General features: G+C 40.5%; 1 protein-coding gene and 1 long non-coding RNA gene across 8 annotated transcripts in view; both read right to left on the minus strand.

The window, feature by feature from the left end:
* Positions 1 to 3764, minus strand: part of LOC148654430 (uncharacterized) — a 147090-nt gene extending 143326 nt beyond the window's left edge. For both annotated transcript variants that reach the window (XR_015941382.1, XR_015941381.1), the window contains exon 1: positions 3511 to 3764. This is a non-coding gene — a long non-coding RNA (uncharacterized LOC148654430). The remainder of the gene's footprint in view (positions 1 to 3510) is intronic.
* Positions 3765 to 10870: 7106 nt separating this feature from the next.
* Positions 10871 to 13109, minus strand: part of ano2b (anoctamin 2b) — a 124968-nt gene continuing 122729 nt past the window's right edge. For all 6 annotated transcript variants that reach the window (XM_088646436.1, XM_088646438.1, XM_088646435.1 and 3 more), the window contains one exon: positions 10871 to 12765. In XM_088646436.1, coding sequence (XP_088502562.1) covers positions 12502 to 12765 — 264 coding nt within the window. In that variant the 3' untranslated portion in view covers positions 10871 to 12501. The remainder of the gene's footprint in view (positions 12766 to 13109) is intronic.

Consider the following 13109-nt stretch of genomic DNA (forward strand, 5'->3'; position numbering starts at 1 on the left):
AACATCATGGCAGTGCCTATTCTTTCTCTGCAGGCTAAAGAAGTTTGGCATGCCATCATTATCCTGGCCAACTTCTACAGGTGCACCATCGAGAGCATCCTGACTGGTTGCATCACTGCCTGGTATGGGAACTGCTCCACCCGGGATCACAAAGTGCTACAGAGGGTGGTGAAGTCAGCACAGATCATTACCAGCAGTGAGCTGTCAAAATTCCAGGAGACCTACTCAGCTAGAGATCTTAAGATGGCCAGGTCCATTCTCAAGGACCCCAGTCATAAACTGTTTTCTCCCCTATTGTCCAGCAAACAGTATTGAAGCATTCAGTCAAAGATACAAACTACAGACCAGCTTCTACCTCCAGGCAATAAGACTGCTAAATAGCCAACCTGCAGCTCCTTCAGTAAATCACCCATAATGGCTACTGTACATGAACATACAATGAAAATTGTATTGGGCGTACTGCACTACATGGACAGTGTATTGCATACACCCTGGACACATCACAGCTCTACTTATATAAAGCTCTGTCTGAGTTTATGTCACCTTATTTTGCAACTTTAAATTGTTATTTTTACCCCCCCGGTGAGCTTGCAGAAAAGACATTTCACTGCCAGCAACTACTGCTGCACGCTGTATTGTGGTGCATTTGATAAACTTTGATTGATTGAGTACTGTGCCACTTCCAAAAGATTGCACTACTTTAAATGTGCGATTTTTTTGGAGATTGTGAAGCAGTGGAGTTGTACATTTCACGGAGAATACTTGCAAATTCGTTTTAAATAATCTTTATAGGAATAAATAGCTTTTACAGATGTAAATCTCTAATAATTATATCTGACTTTACACTGTCATCTGACCAGTCTTCGGAGCTTCTAGCAGTAGTTTAATATGCTGATTTTTCAATCTCTTGCTTCAGAATGAGGCCTTTTAAAAGCATTTTACAGGGGCCTTGAGAGGTATTTTTAGTATTAAATAACATATCCGGGATTTAGGGATAATGCTACCTCATTTTTTGTGGGATGTTATTAAACTCAAGACTCTTGAGCAGCTTTTGCCTCTAAAGTAATTAGAGTAGAAAACATCACAACCTGATAGGAATTCAAACCCACAATTTGGAGAAAAAAAGGCTCATTCCACATAGAACCCAAAACTGTATACCTGGAAAGAGAACTAAAATACAACTTTAAATAGAACAAGGCTAGATTTTCAAATGTTCTTAAAAAAAAAAAAATCAATCCAAGAGTCTCACCACTGCTTCAGACCAGACCATTATGAAAATGCAGACGGCCCCAGTAGATGACTCATATTACGATTAAAACACAGCGTATGACTCATATTGAAATAATTATTAATAATGATAGGGTCAAGCTTTCTGATCCTATGCATCTCAAAGACCTCTTTCAAGGTATGAATTCACATCTTTCTACTTCTGAAGCACACATCCTATAGACACAGCTAAAGTTGGAGAATTCTTAAATGTGTTACAACTACAGTACACGATTTGACTCCAGAGCTGGCTGAGCCATCAGAAGGTCTGATGACCTAACCAAGTCACTTAAGAGACCGTCTCTTTTCATAGAGACCAAAAATTAGCTTTGATTTCACTGTTAGAAATGAAAGGTAAAGATCAATTAGCAAACTCAAGCTACAGAAATCTATCATGAGGTAACCGACAAAGCTGTTCTACAAGGTTTCTTCTCAAGTGAATGGAAAGACTTATGGATAAAATAATGGTCCTGTTCTTTACCCTCTGCTCCTACTGAATTCAGTACCACCACCATCTACTGTCTCCTCTCGTTGTGCATATCAATTTTTTTTATTGTCACTCTGTAAAGCACTTTGAAAAGCCACAGTTAAAGGCGCTATACAAAATAAAGCTGATTTTTATAATACATACTGTAATCACTGGACAGGCATTTTGAAAGGCTACATTGCTTCTGACAGTGTGCAATGCATTCTGCATAACTTGCTCTACAGTATTTCCTTCAGCAACTACATGTAGCTCCCTCACAGTGCACACGACTGAAATGGAATGATCCTCACGATTTTCGGTTTAGCTCTTTCTTCATGTTCACTACTGAAATGAGAAAACCCACTTGAACATTAGTGGAACTGTGTACAGTATACCCAGTTCAAATAATGTGTGTGCGTGTGTGATACTAGCCTCCAGCTACTACTATCAACATAACCTTTTTTGAAATCCAAATCTGCTTTCTTTCTTAAGCTTTAAGTGAGAGGTCCCTAATTCTGAAAATCAAAAGACTCCTAATTCCATAGGCTTTTTATTGTTGGTTGAAAGATCTACAATAGACATTGACAGGCAGCTGTGGGAAACAGGTGGGTTAAGGTTAGTGCAGATGTAAAGAATGAGAACAGTGTTCCTGCAGGTTTTATTCTGCCGGGCAAGAATATATCTCACAGCAGAAGTCTTTGAGGGAATAAACAATGCACTACTACCAATCTGTTAAACAATTCAGCGTTTCGGAGAGTGGTTAAATTAATTAAACAAGACCCAGAGGGCATATCTGGAAATTTACTTTTCTTTTTAAAAACGGCAGATGTGCACGTTGTATTGCACTTTATTTTTCAAAGAATCTGCTATTCCACAAATATATTTATGCCCCTTTTTAGAGTGATCAAAGCCATCATAACCATTCAGCACTTTAAGAAGCCAAAGCTCTCTTTCAAACAGAACCCTTTCTTCTGTCATTCTTCACAGGAGGTCTATTTCAGAATCTGAAGCCATTCATCATAGTTTAAATAAAGTACTTAAAATCATTAGTACCAATACATAGGCACTATTCCCTGTGGTCCAGAGCTTTAATGACCCAGCATGGTGACATTAGATACAGTGATGCAGGAATTCAGGTGAGAAGTTCAAAGGAGGTCCTCAATACTTGGTCCCATGTCACACTGCATGCTTTGCAAGTCCAAGAATTAAACCCACCATTCAAGCTAGATTCCTTGTACAATTCAGAAAAAAAATGCATCTTGGGCCATAGTAAAGAGTTTTTCATGCAATGACCAAGCATTCTTGGTATTATTTGAGTAAGTCAATCACATGTTAGTGTTGAAACATCAATTACATGTGTTGCTACAGCTCATTTGAATCACCTTGCAGTGCCTGATGTTAAAATCTATCCTCCAAATACCTGCCAGATCCATTCATGCATCAAAGTCTTTCTGGAATTCTCTTGCCACCATTTACAATACATTTTCCACACCCACTCTTATCTCCAAGTTCAACACTAGCTAACAATTCTAAAGTCACTGATATACTGTTGACAAGAGGAAGAGCCAAGACAGAGCCCTGCAGCACACCACTGCTTACATCTGCTCAGTGTACTTTTTAGGAAAATGTACCTTTTCCTGTCCATTGACCAGTTCTCGATCCACGTGTATTCATTTAATTGGTTTCTCTGACAGATTCCTCCCCCCAGGTAGCAGCATACCAGGGGGACACATGGAAAACCAACCCAGAGCATAGGAAAATAAACCCAGGGTACCTACCTGATATTCCACATGCTTCCTGTCCTTACAATCTTAACTGCACGTTGAACCTGTAGCAGTGGAAAGACCCTCACCTCCTCAATCCTGTTTGGTTCTGCTCAGCTTCATTTTCATTTTTTACCAGCCCCCCAACAAGTAAAGTAATCAAGGCTGCTAACACATCATAACCTTGTTTAAACTTTACCAAAGTATTTAATTTTTATAACACAACTCTCCTAAACTACCTCTCCCTGAGACACTTCAGTGCTCACTAACCCAAGAAACATAGGAGGCTCAGTAGAGAGACTCTTCAGGCTTAAACAGGGATCCAGCAACCTCAGCTGCAGCCAATTCCCTGATGTCCTCATGAGAATGTGAGGAATGCATTTATCTGATTGTTAGCTTAACCCAGTTTATATCATCCTGATATGTCCTGTTACAATTTCCTATGCTTTTTAAGTTGAGAACTGACTTTTTAATAAGGAAAACATACCAAACATATGTTGAAATTAATATATACTATTCCATAGGAATCACTATTATCAAATGCCCACGTTATATGTTTGAAGAATTCCACTATGTTTTTTAAACAAGACCTTCCCTGTCGAAATCCACGTTGCTGTCTCTTAAAAAGCATTTTGTCAGTCTTCCTTTAATTTAGCTTTATCATATTCTAGCATTATCACCATAGTAAAACTATTAGTTTTTAATGTTATTGAGTTCAGTTATGTCCTATTTTTTTATGAATTGGTCCTTGCAATTTGTCCAGTTTGTGGGTACAGCTTCCATTCTAAGAGAGCTGAAATTCACTAGCTATGGGTCTGTGAATATCATGCTTCATTTCCTTCAGTATGAGTGGAAAAATACCATCAGGCCCCAGTGCTATTCTGACCACACTATGTCCTATGACTTGAAGTACCTTATTAGTTTGACTATACAGATCACAGCAGTAAAGTTTGTTTGAAACTAAAAGACACATGCTTAGTATCCCTTGGAACTCTACCACTTAGAGTATTATTTTTCTTCAGCATACATGAAGTCATGTGGTACAGTGGTCAGTATTGTTGTTCCACAGCACTGGGGCCCTAAGTTCAACTCCTGGATGCTATCCGTGTGAGTGTGTGAAGTCCAGCTTGGTTTACTCTTTAAGGAGTGAAATTAATTTTTATAGTGAATCAATACATATTAAGAAGACAGCCGACAAATCTGATTGTTTATATTTCGAAGACACAGAAGGATACAGTTCTCAAGATCTTAAATGATGTGCACACTACTCAGTATATAATACCCAAATTAAAAAAATGAGGGATTGTTCCTGGGAAAAAGAAATCAGATAAATGAGCACAGCTGTAAATCTGTCCAAGTAAAAAGTGCAAGTCGCAGTTTGATTTATAAGAGCTCATTCCTGACAGCTCAGAGCCCAGTAAATGTCAACCACATTTGGGCCACAATATGGGACCTCCCTGACCTGAGTGAAAAAAAAAGCCTTCATGTCTCCTCAAGAGAAAGTTGCTGGAGGGTCAGGTGCCACCAAAGAGAAGGGGCCTAGAGAGGTTTAATGACTAGCTGTCTGCTGAAGCTGGAGGGAGGATGAGCCCAGAGAATTCTCGGAGCGGATCATCTGGGAGAAACTCTGCTTGGGGCTGGAATTCTGGGAATGCTGTGGAAACAGACGGCAGCAGTGGGAAGACCGTGTTCGTGCGTCTCGGTCTCAGGTGAGTAAACCGCAAAGAAAGGACTGAACAACAGCTGACAAATATGGAGGAAAAAAAGGTTACGAATATCAAAGGTTTTTTTGCTCGGCGAAAGCTATCCAACACTTAATGAAATTAACTCAGAATTGCATTACCACAAAACGTTTGCAGGCACTCAAACACATAAGAAACTCAGCTGCAGTTGTAACTGTAAAGGAGGCTTGATGTCAGCTTTTCAGCTTCCAAGACAAAAGGCTCAAAAACATCCACTGTAAAGCCCTTTATACTCTCAAACCACTAATTACTCCCATGTGAGAATGTGTACCTAACCACCACCATTTATCTAATTAATTAGTTAATTGACACCCAGAGATCCTTTTTACAGGTAAACGAGGCCTTTGATGAACTCTTGTGGCAGGTGTGGTGATAACAGAGCCTGCTTCCAAGACCAATAAGAGACGTTAATAAGGATGATTCCTGATCTCAGGTCATTGTCAGGATGGAGTGGTGGCTCAGGTTCTGCGCCTGTGGCTGGGAGGTTGCCGGTTCAAATCCTGCGGCTGGCAGAGGAATCCTACTCCATTGGGCCCCCGAGCAAGGCCTTTAACCCAAGGGGTGCCGTATAAATGGCTGACCCAGCATTCTGACCCCCAGCTTCTCTCCCTGTCTGTGTGTCTCATGGAGAGCAAGGTGGGGTCTGTGAAAAGATAAATTCCTAATACAAGAAATTGTACATGACTAATAAAGTGATCTTATCTTATCTGTCATACAGGCTGGTGAATGGAGTGAAAGTTCTTCATTCTAGAACTGAGGCAATTGATAGGTACTTTTATCTGGTTCTACAAAACCCTAATGGTGTAACTATGCTCCTGCAGGTGACCTATACTCAGCAGCAAAACAAAGCTGTGGGGTTAGAACTGCAAATTCGAAGGATTTCATTTAGCATGGTGAAGAGGGAGCAGCTCTCTGCACAGAGAGTTGTAGGTGTCTGGAGCGGCTTCAGAACCAGGTATTTGCTCTGGTTTTGAAAATGATTAGACTACCACCCGTCCCGTCCTGTCTGTGTTTCCGAAATTTAATAGACATCGCCATCATCCAACCCTTAGCCACGTTTCAGTTTTTCATTTATAGACCTAGGTCTCTGTTAAAGCAGCAGACTTAAGTTACTGTGCATTATTGCTTATGACTCAGGCCTCGGGGAACATATAAGCTACTGTATTAAGAATAGGCTTATTTGTTAGACATTTTTTTTTAATTGTTAGTGATGACCTGGGCTTTCCTGATCTCACCTGGAAGGGACTTTAAATGAATGTTAGCAGCATACGGGCAAAGGCAGAACTATTTAGACTGTCTAGGGACATTGATCCCAAAATTGATTCCTGACTGGATTATGTTTTGTCTTGGAAACCATAACATATATAATCCATTGTGTTGTATTACATTGGATTTGAAAGTTTTAGGTATTTAGTGTATGTAAGCTGATTTTTGCAGTTCCGGTAATTGCTTTGAACGTAAGGTGCCTTTGGGTAAAGGCTTGAGCTAATTCAATGCCCGATTCTGTTCAGTCCTACTGCAGAATGATGGTCTCCTCAGTGAGAGACTTGGTTGAGACTCATCAGGCTAGCCAGGCGGATTGCAGATTTGAGGCCACTGAGGAATCAAGCACTGGAACATTGTTACTGGTCCCGTCTTCTATCAAGCTCCTGCAATCAGTACCAACCGAGGAAGAACTCAAAATCACTAAAAGATAAGCCTGATACAGAGCAATCAAAAGACAAAAAACAAGAGGAGAAAAGAAATGGCACACATTCATAGGAATGTGTTGGGAAATTATGACCGTCTATATCACACTGGTTTCCCTTCAGCACTGCCATTTGGAGGAAAGGTTAAGCCACTATCCTTTCTGTACATAATTCATCCTGTGACCACATCTCATGGGCTTTAAGCTACTGGGAACACAAATATGTGTGCCCTTTACACCGAGGGCAGTTGTGTAATACAGGAAGTGACCATCTGATCCTACAGGATATTATTCATCATCACGGCCGAGCCTAATCTTCTTAAAGTGTGCGGGCAAATGCCTTGTGTAAATGAAATTCAACTGTAACCCATGAGATAGGGAAAAAAGAAGACAAATAAATCTCTATGACAGCACAGTGGAAAGTCGAAAGTAATTAAATCCCAAGAAATCCAAAACTGATGGTTTCCAACGAATTCTCTATCCGCAATCGAACAGGTTCCCCCACAGTTCTCCTGTGTGGGATTAACACATAAATGGGTTTTTGTTTTGGTATTTTCTTCCAGCTAGTTTCCTCCCCACACCCAGCCATAATTATACCCTTGAATCGCAATTTGCAACTTCACTGACCTGCTAGGTATTACCTGTCAAACGTAATAGCTAGGTGCCGTTCTTATAAAGCAAATGAAGATGGATGTGCAGGAATGCTTGTTTTCAGTCTTTTCTGCTAGCTTCTGTGTTTGGATAATTCCACAAAATGCCATCCTCCTTTTGATTTTATTTGGCTTCAGTTTGATGGTGCAATCACGCTGTACTTTTGCAATCTTTCAAACAGAATGACAGCAGAAATGTTCTGGTTGCTCATATTTCACATACCACCCTGTCAGCATGCCATTTCACACAATATTAGTTCTAGCTGTAGGGTACTGTATTGGATTCAGGGCTCTACCTGAGATCTAGATATTATTTGTAGTGCAAAAGTACAGTATATACAGTACAGTACATGTGTAAGTCCTTTAATACTGATCAGCAAGCAATATCATCTCAAAAGAAACAGAAGCAATAAGCATGATTTGTAGACCATTCACTGCAATATGTTCCCCACCAAATATAATCTCATCTTTTATTTGTCAGATGTGCACATTTTCTAGGCCCTCTGCTATGTATCTCACAGATTACATCACTGCTGTCTTTACCTGCTCAGTCCTCATTGTATTCAAGAGCATATTCTTGTTAAGCTCACCCCCACGTCAATGCAAAGGGAGTTAGACCAGAATTGCAAAAGCCTACCAGCTGTGTTGTTGTAAAGTGGCCCCCCGCGCTTACAGAATGAACCTGCTTCATAAATGCGTTAACTAATAACGCCTTGCGTGGCATGTCTGGCAACAAAACCCTGTAAGACAGGGTGCCACCCTTGTCGACATCCTGCCAAGTTTGTAACGGAGACCCATTCAGGAATGAACTCTGAAAGGTACACAGTGGTGGCAGATGGCGAAAAGCATGTCGAGGAGAATGGAATTTTAAGAGGCCAGGCATGTTGTGAAACAGTCTGTTAACTCTCAACAGCATACATATGCCAAAGCTCATTACTGGCAAAAAAAAAACAACATAACGATTGGATTTTACGTGGTGTTAGCACAAGCTTGCCAACATTATACATACTGTATAATCGAAAGCAATTGCTGCATAACGGTAAGAGAGACTCTATGGCAGCTGTTTGTGATAAAAGTTTCAATCAATTACAGTATGCTTCACAGAACATGTAACAAGCTTGACTATCCAAGCCCTAGCAGTAAGTGATGTTAAACAACGTCAAATCGAAAAACAATTCTGAGAGGCTGATATCCTGCATGACTGGTTGAACATATGTTTGTCAAAGACCTGAAAATAAGGGAATCTTAATTTACCACAAGGGTGTGACTAGATTTAAGAAGCAGAGAGGACAGTACAGTATAGTGGCCTGTTCTCCTTTCTCGGTGAATATTTTTAATAACACTTCCGAGTGTTTACCTTTCCAAAGTGTTAGGCAAATGGAGAAAATAATACTAATTTCTGAACTGACATTACAAAAAGGGAACAAGATAAAGATACATCTGGATTTAAAAAGGATTTTAAAATTTACTATCCTTACACACCTGTTACTACAACACATAGTATTCTTTTCTTTCAGTATAAATCAAGGAATATATGGTTATGTGGGCCTTGTTAATGCCCACTAATCTGTGCCTATGAGTTTTTTTCCTTGTATCAACCACAACTTTCATGCTATAATTTAATACTGTACCACATGTATCTACACCACATTGGGAGCTGTCCATTAGGGCCTGGTGCTGAACCTAATTTAGCAGCTGGTTTCTCTCCAGGCACTCCACTTGAACACAGACGTGTAGAAGCAATGACCCAAACCAATTTTCAGTTTCACCCAAGTTCACATTTGAATTCTGATTTAAGCCCTCTTACATGCAAGAGGAATTGAATGCAACGTCTTTATACTATAACTTTTAAAAGGTACTCTATTCACTACGCCCTTAAAGATAGGCCTTAATCTCTTCTTACTCTACAGTAAACACCCGATAAGCAATTTCCTACAGTACTCTATCACAAAAGATCTAAACAGAAAATACACTGTGGATTGGGACATGGCTATAAAACACGTATTTTTTTGTTGGGACAAGGAATAAGAGTAAATTCAGGAGAAGACGACCACATTTCTAATTCTTCACTGACAGACTGCAGGGATGCCTCTTCATCCCGGGATTTGCCAGAGATTAGATTCTACTTTGTGGATAAAGACTGACACAATCTGACAACTAAGAAATCCCTCCTGCTTTCCTCTTGTCCCTGTACAGTCCCTCTGTACAGTTTGGTTCAGTACTGGGACTCCACAATTCACTGGAATGAAAATTAAAACGTACAATGAATATAAATGACAAGGCAGGTGGGGTGATAAATCTTCTGCACTCCACTGATTTCCTGTAAATATGGGAGGAAAATGTTTTTGGCATAATAGTGAGCGACATTTATTCCGATGTGAAATTTTTCCTTAGTTTGCCAGTTCACCAAATAAACCTCAGACATTGTTGCATCCAGTGGTGCTGTTGACACAACCAAAACTATTTACACTGTTGTGTAAATCTGTCATTATCGTGAGAAATAGGGTAAAAATAGGTTTGGAAGCAGGGTTAGATATGGAATTCTTAAGCATTTTTACTTAGGTTCATAACCGTGAAGCCAACAATGAGACAAACATAAAACATTTTCACTGGAAAAAGCTGTTAAAAATGCTATTTAGAATTACAATACTGGAATTGTGTTTAGTCTGATTGTCAACTACCTTGCTTAAAACTACCCTTTAAAAGCACTGAATCCAAATAGGGCAAACCATACAGTACATATAAAAGTTTGGCAAAAAGAGTAGAATCAAGCCCCAGAACCCCATGAAAGTAGCATACTAAAATATGTCCGATATGAACTCAAAACCTTTCAATTCTCTTTATAAATCAGCTAACAAATAGTCAGAGTGGTATGAGTTTAAAAGTTGACATTCCCCAATTCGTGAAGGTGTATTAGTGATGCATCAAAATATTCTGTTTTTATTTGATTTGGAAAGGACTTTATAAATCCGGTGTAACAGCAATAATAAATTCCAGGGCGAACCGTGTGCCTACGAACACAGACAAGGTGTGGCAATGTACACTTTGCCCTGTAATACAGCTCTCTCTTCTTTACCATTATCTCTAGCTTACAGTAGTAATATCTTAATCACAAAGGCAGCTCAACGTGTCCTGCTTTCTCAACGTAAAGCTGCTGCTCAGGAGTGGGTGCGCCGATTAATAATGTACATCCTTGTCAGACACGTCCACGTTACATAAATGAGTTTCTTTCCCAAGCTTAAATTTAGAAAATGGAAATAAATAAACACATCAACAGAAAAGGTCAAATCCATGAGTGGAGATATACTTATTTTTTAATTATGGTGCTGTTTATATTCCATAAAAGAGGAAATTACATTTACACATTGATTAGGCCGAAACGCGTCACCAAGTCGAAACAAGCAGCTGTATTCAACACAGCACAGCATTAGGTACAGACTCACTCTCAGCCTCCACTGTGCCTCTGTCTTCAGAGCCCCACAGAGTCATCTATCAGTGGATGGGATTCTTTCTCAGGCTGGGATGCACTAGCAAACTGAATGTGCAAATCAAGAGCGCGTGCACCTGAGACCCAACCAATCCTGCATGACTATGTGGAGACATCTAGAGAAATTCCAAACACGCTTTCTCGCATGTCTTTTTTTTAAAAAAAAAACTTCAATTAAAATTATAGATGTCTCATTCTGGAGTAACACTGGATGTCCAGTACATGAGTCTCAGCTCTACGATTTATGTTTTCTTTATATTTGTATAAGAGATCAGGACATGAAAGACAATGCTGTGTAAATGGAAGTTTTTTCCCCACAGGGTTAGCTTTCACATTGTACTGCAAAGGAAGTGTAAAGGTATTTAAAATGTAAGGTGGAAGCTGGTGTGCTAAAAGTGCTTGAAGCTTATATTTAGTTGAAACAACCCATACCCTTGTACAGTACTGTATTTTTTATTAGTCATTAAAAAAATTAGTCACTGTTTATAACTCCTTTCCTTAATTATCGTGTGCTAAGCCCTTCTTTAAAGGAACATCAACATTAGAGCCAGGGAACTTGTGCTTAGAATTCCATTTATTTGTCTTTTGAAAAAGCAAGTTAATATTTTTGCATTGATTTGAGCTTTTTTCTCTTACAAAATATGGTGTTCTTAGCATAACGTCAATGTCTTTTTAGGCATGTCGTACTGAGTTTGTTTTTCAGTTTACTTAATGTTTGTTGTAATGAAAATAGACATCTAGTCAAATGGTTATACACTAAATCTGCAGGATTCTTTTTTTTTTTGCAAGGCGTTCTGAAGAGACACACAATAGAACTCGACCCTGAAAAGCATTTTGGCCTTGTTATGTTAGTAAAGTTGCACAGTGATAACCATAATGAGATCCCCTACAGCGTTTTTTAAAATACGACACGTTTGCTTTGCATGGTAGTACGTTACTTTAAAAAGCATCAAAGCCTGTTTTTCGTTCATTGCCTTTTTAGCTAGAAGTCACAGTTGCCACGCTGCATTTAGACAGTTTTCAAAGGTGAATCCAGAACCAGCCGTTGTGAGGCACTTTGCCCCGTTCCTCCAAGTCGCACGCTCTGTGAGTTTACACACCAGAAATTTGGTCACGTTATGCTTTTTTTTTTTTCCTCCGAGAGCAGCATTATTGCTGTGAGCCACCACAGCCCACCGGAAATAAATAAAAAAAAATAAACGAAAAAAGTGAAGAAATGACTTTGGTTGAAATCAGCGATAGTGCATTTGACCTGCAGTGTTTTGTTTTGTTTTTAAAAAAATGATAACGACTCCCAGCTGGCACCTGTCCCCTGGAGAAAACAGCCCTCTCAAACGATCGCCCAAGCCGTGGAAGGCCTTCGGGCCTTCCTCAAGCTCCTTCCCCCCGTCCTCGAGATAATCCTGCTCGCGCCGCCGGGCGCCGGGCCTCTCTCCTCAGTCACACGTCGGTGTGCTGGCAGCGCTGCTCCCGGCTGAACTGGCTGAAGCTGGCCGCCCGGTGGCGGCGCGGCACGCCCCCGGCCTTCTGCTGGGCGGTCTGGTCCTTCAGGAAGAGGCTCTGGATGAGCTGCAGCTTCTCCTTCTCCTCCTTGAGGAAGACGTCCACCAGCAGGGTCTTCTCTTTCTTGATCTGCTCGCTGATGTCTTTGGGGATGTCGGGGATCATCCAGTCCACCAGCTCGCTCAGGAACATCACCAGGTTCTGCGCAAGAAGACCGACAGGCAAGGTCAGGTCAGATCAGAGGTCTTAGCCTGCCTTTTCCCCATTACGTTTTTGATTTCTTCCCTACGGTACAGTTCATAGTAGGTGTCTGACTCATGGTGGCTTGACATGCAATAAAAGAGCTGTGATGCCCTGAATCTCTCTCCAGAGTTGAGTGGCACGGGCAGGGTGAATCGAGACACCATCCTATCTCAAGATCATGTCCTCCCTGGGGCGATAAAGTCTGGCCCAGGGCAGGGGTTGGCAACCCTGCTCCTCAACCACGAGGTTCCTGCGGGTTTTAGGGACCCCTTTCAATTAGCGTCTCATTAAGACCCGTTAAA

The sequence above is a fragment of the Lepisosteus platostomus genome, chromosome 9, assembly GCF_059453375.1.
Source record: "Lepisosteus platostomus isolate fLepPlt1 chromosome 9, fLepPlt1.hap1, whole genome shotgun sequence".
In the NCBI taxonomy this organism is placed as follows: Eukaryota; Metazoa; Chordata; class Actinopteri; order Semionotiformes; family Lepisosteidae; genus Lepisosteus; species Lepisosteus platostomus.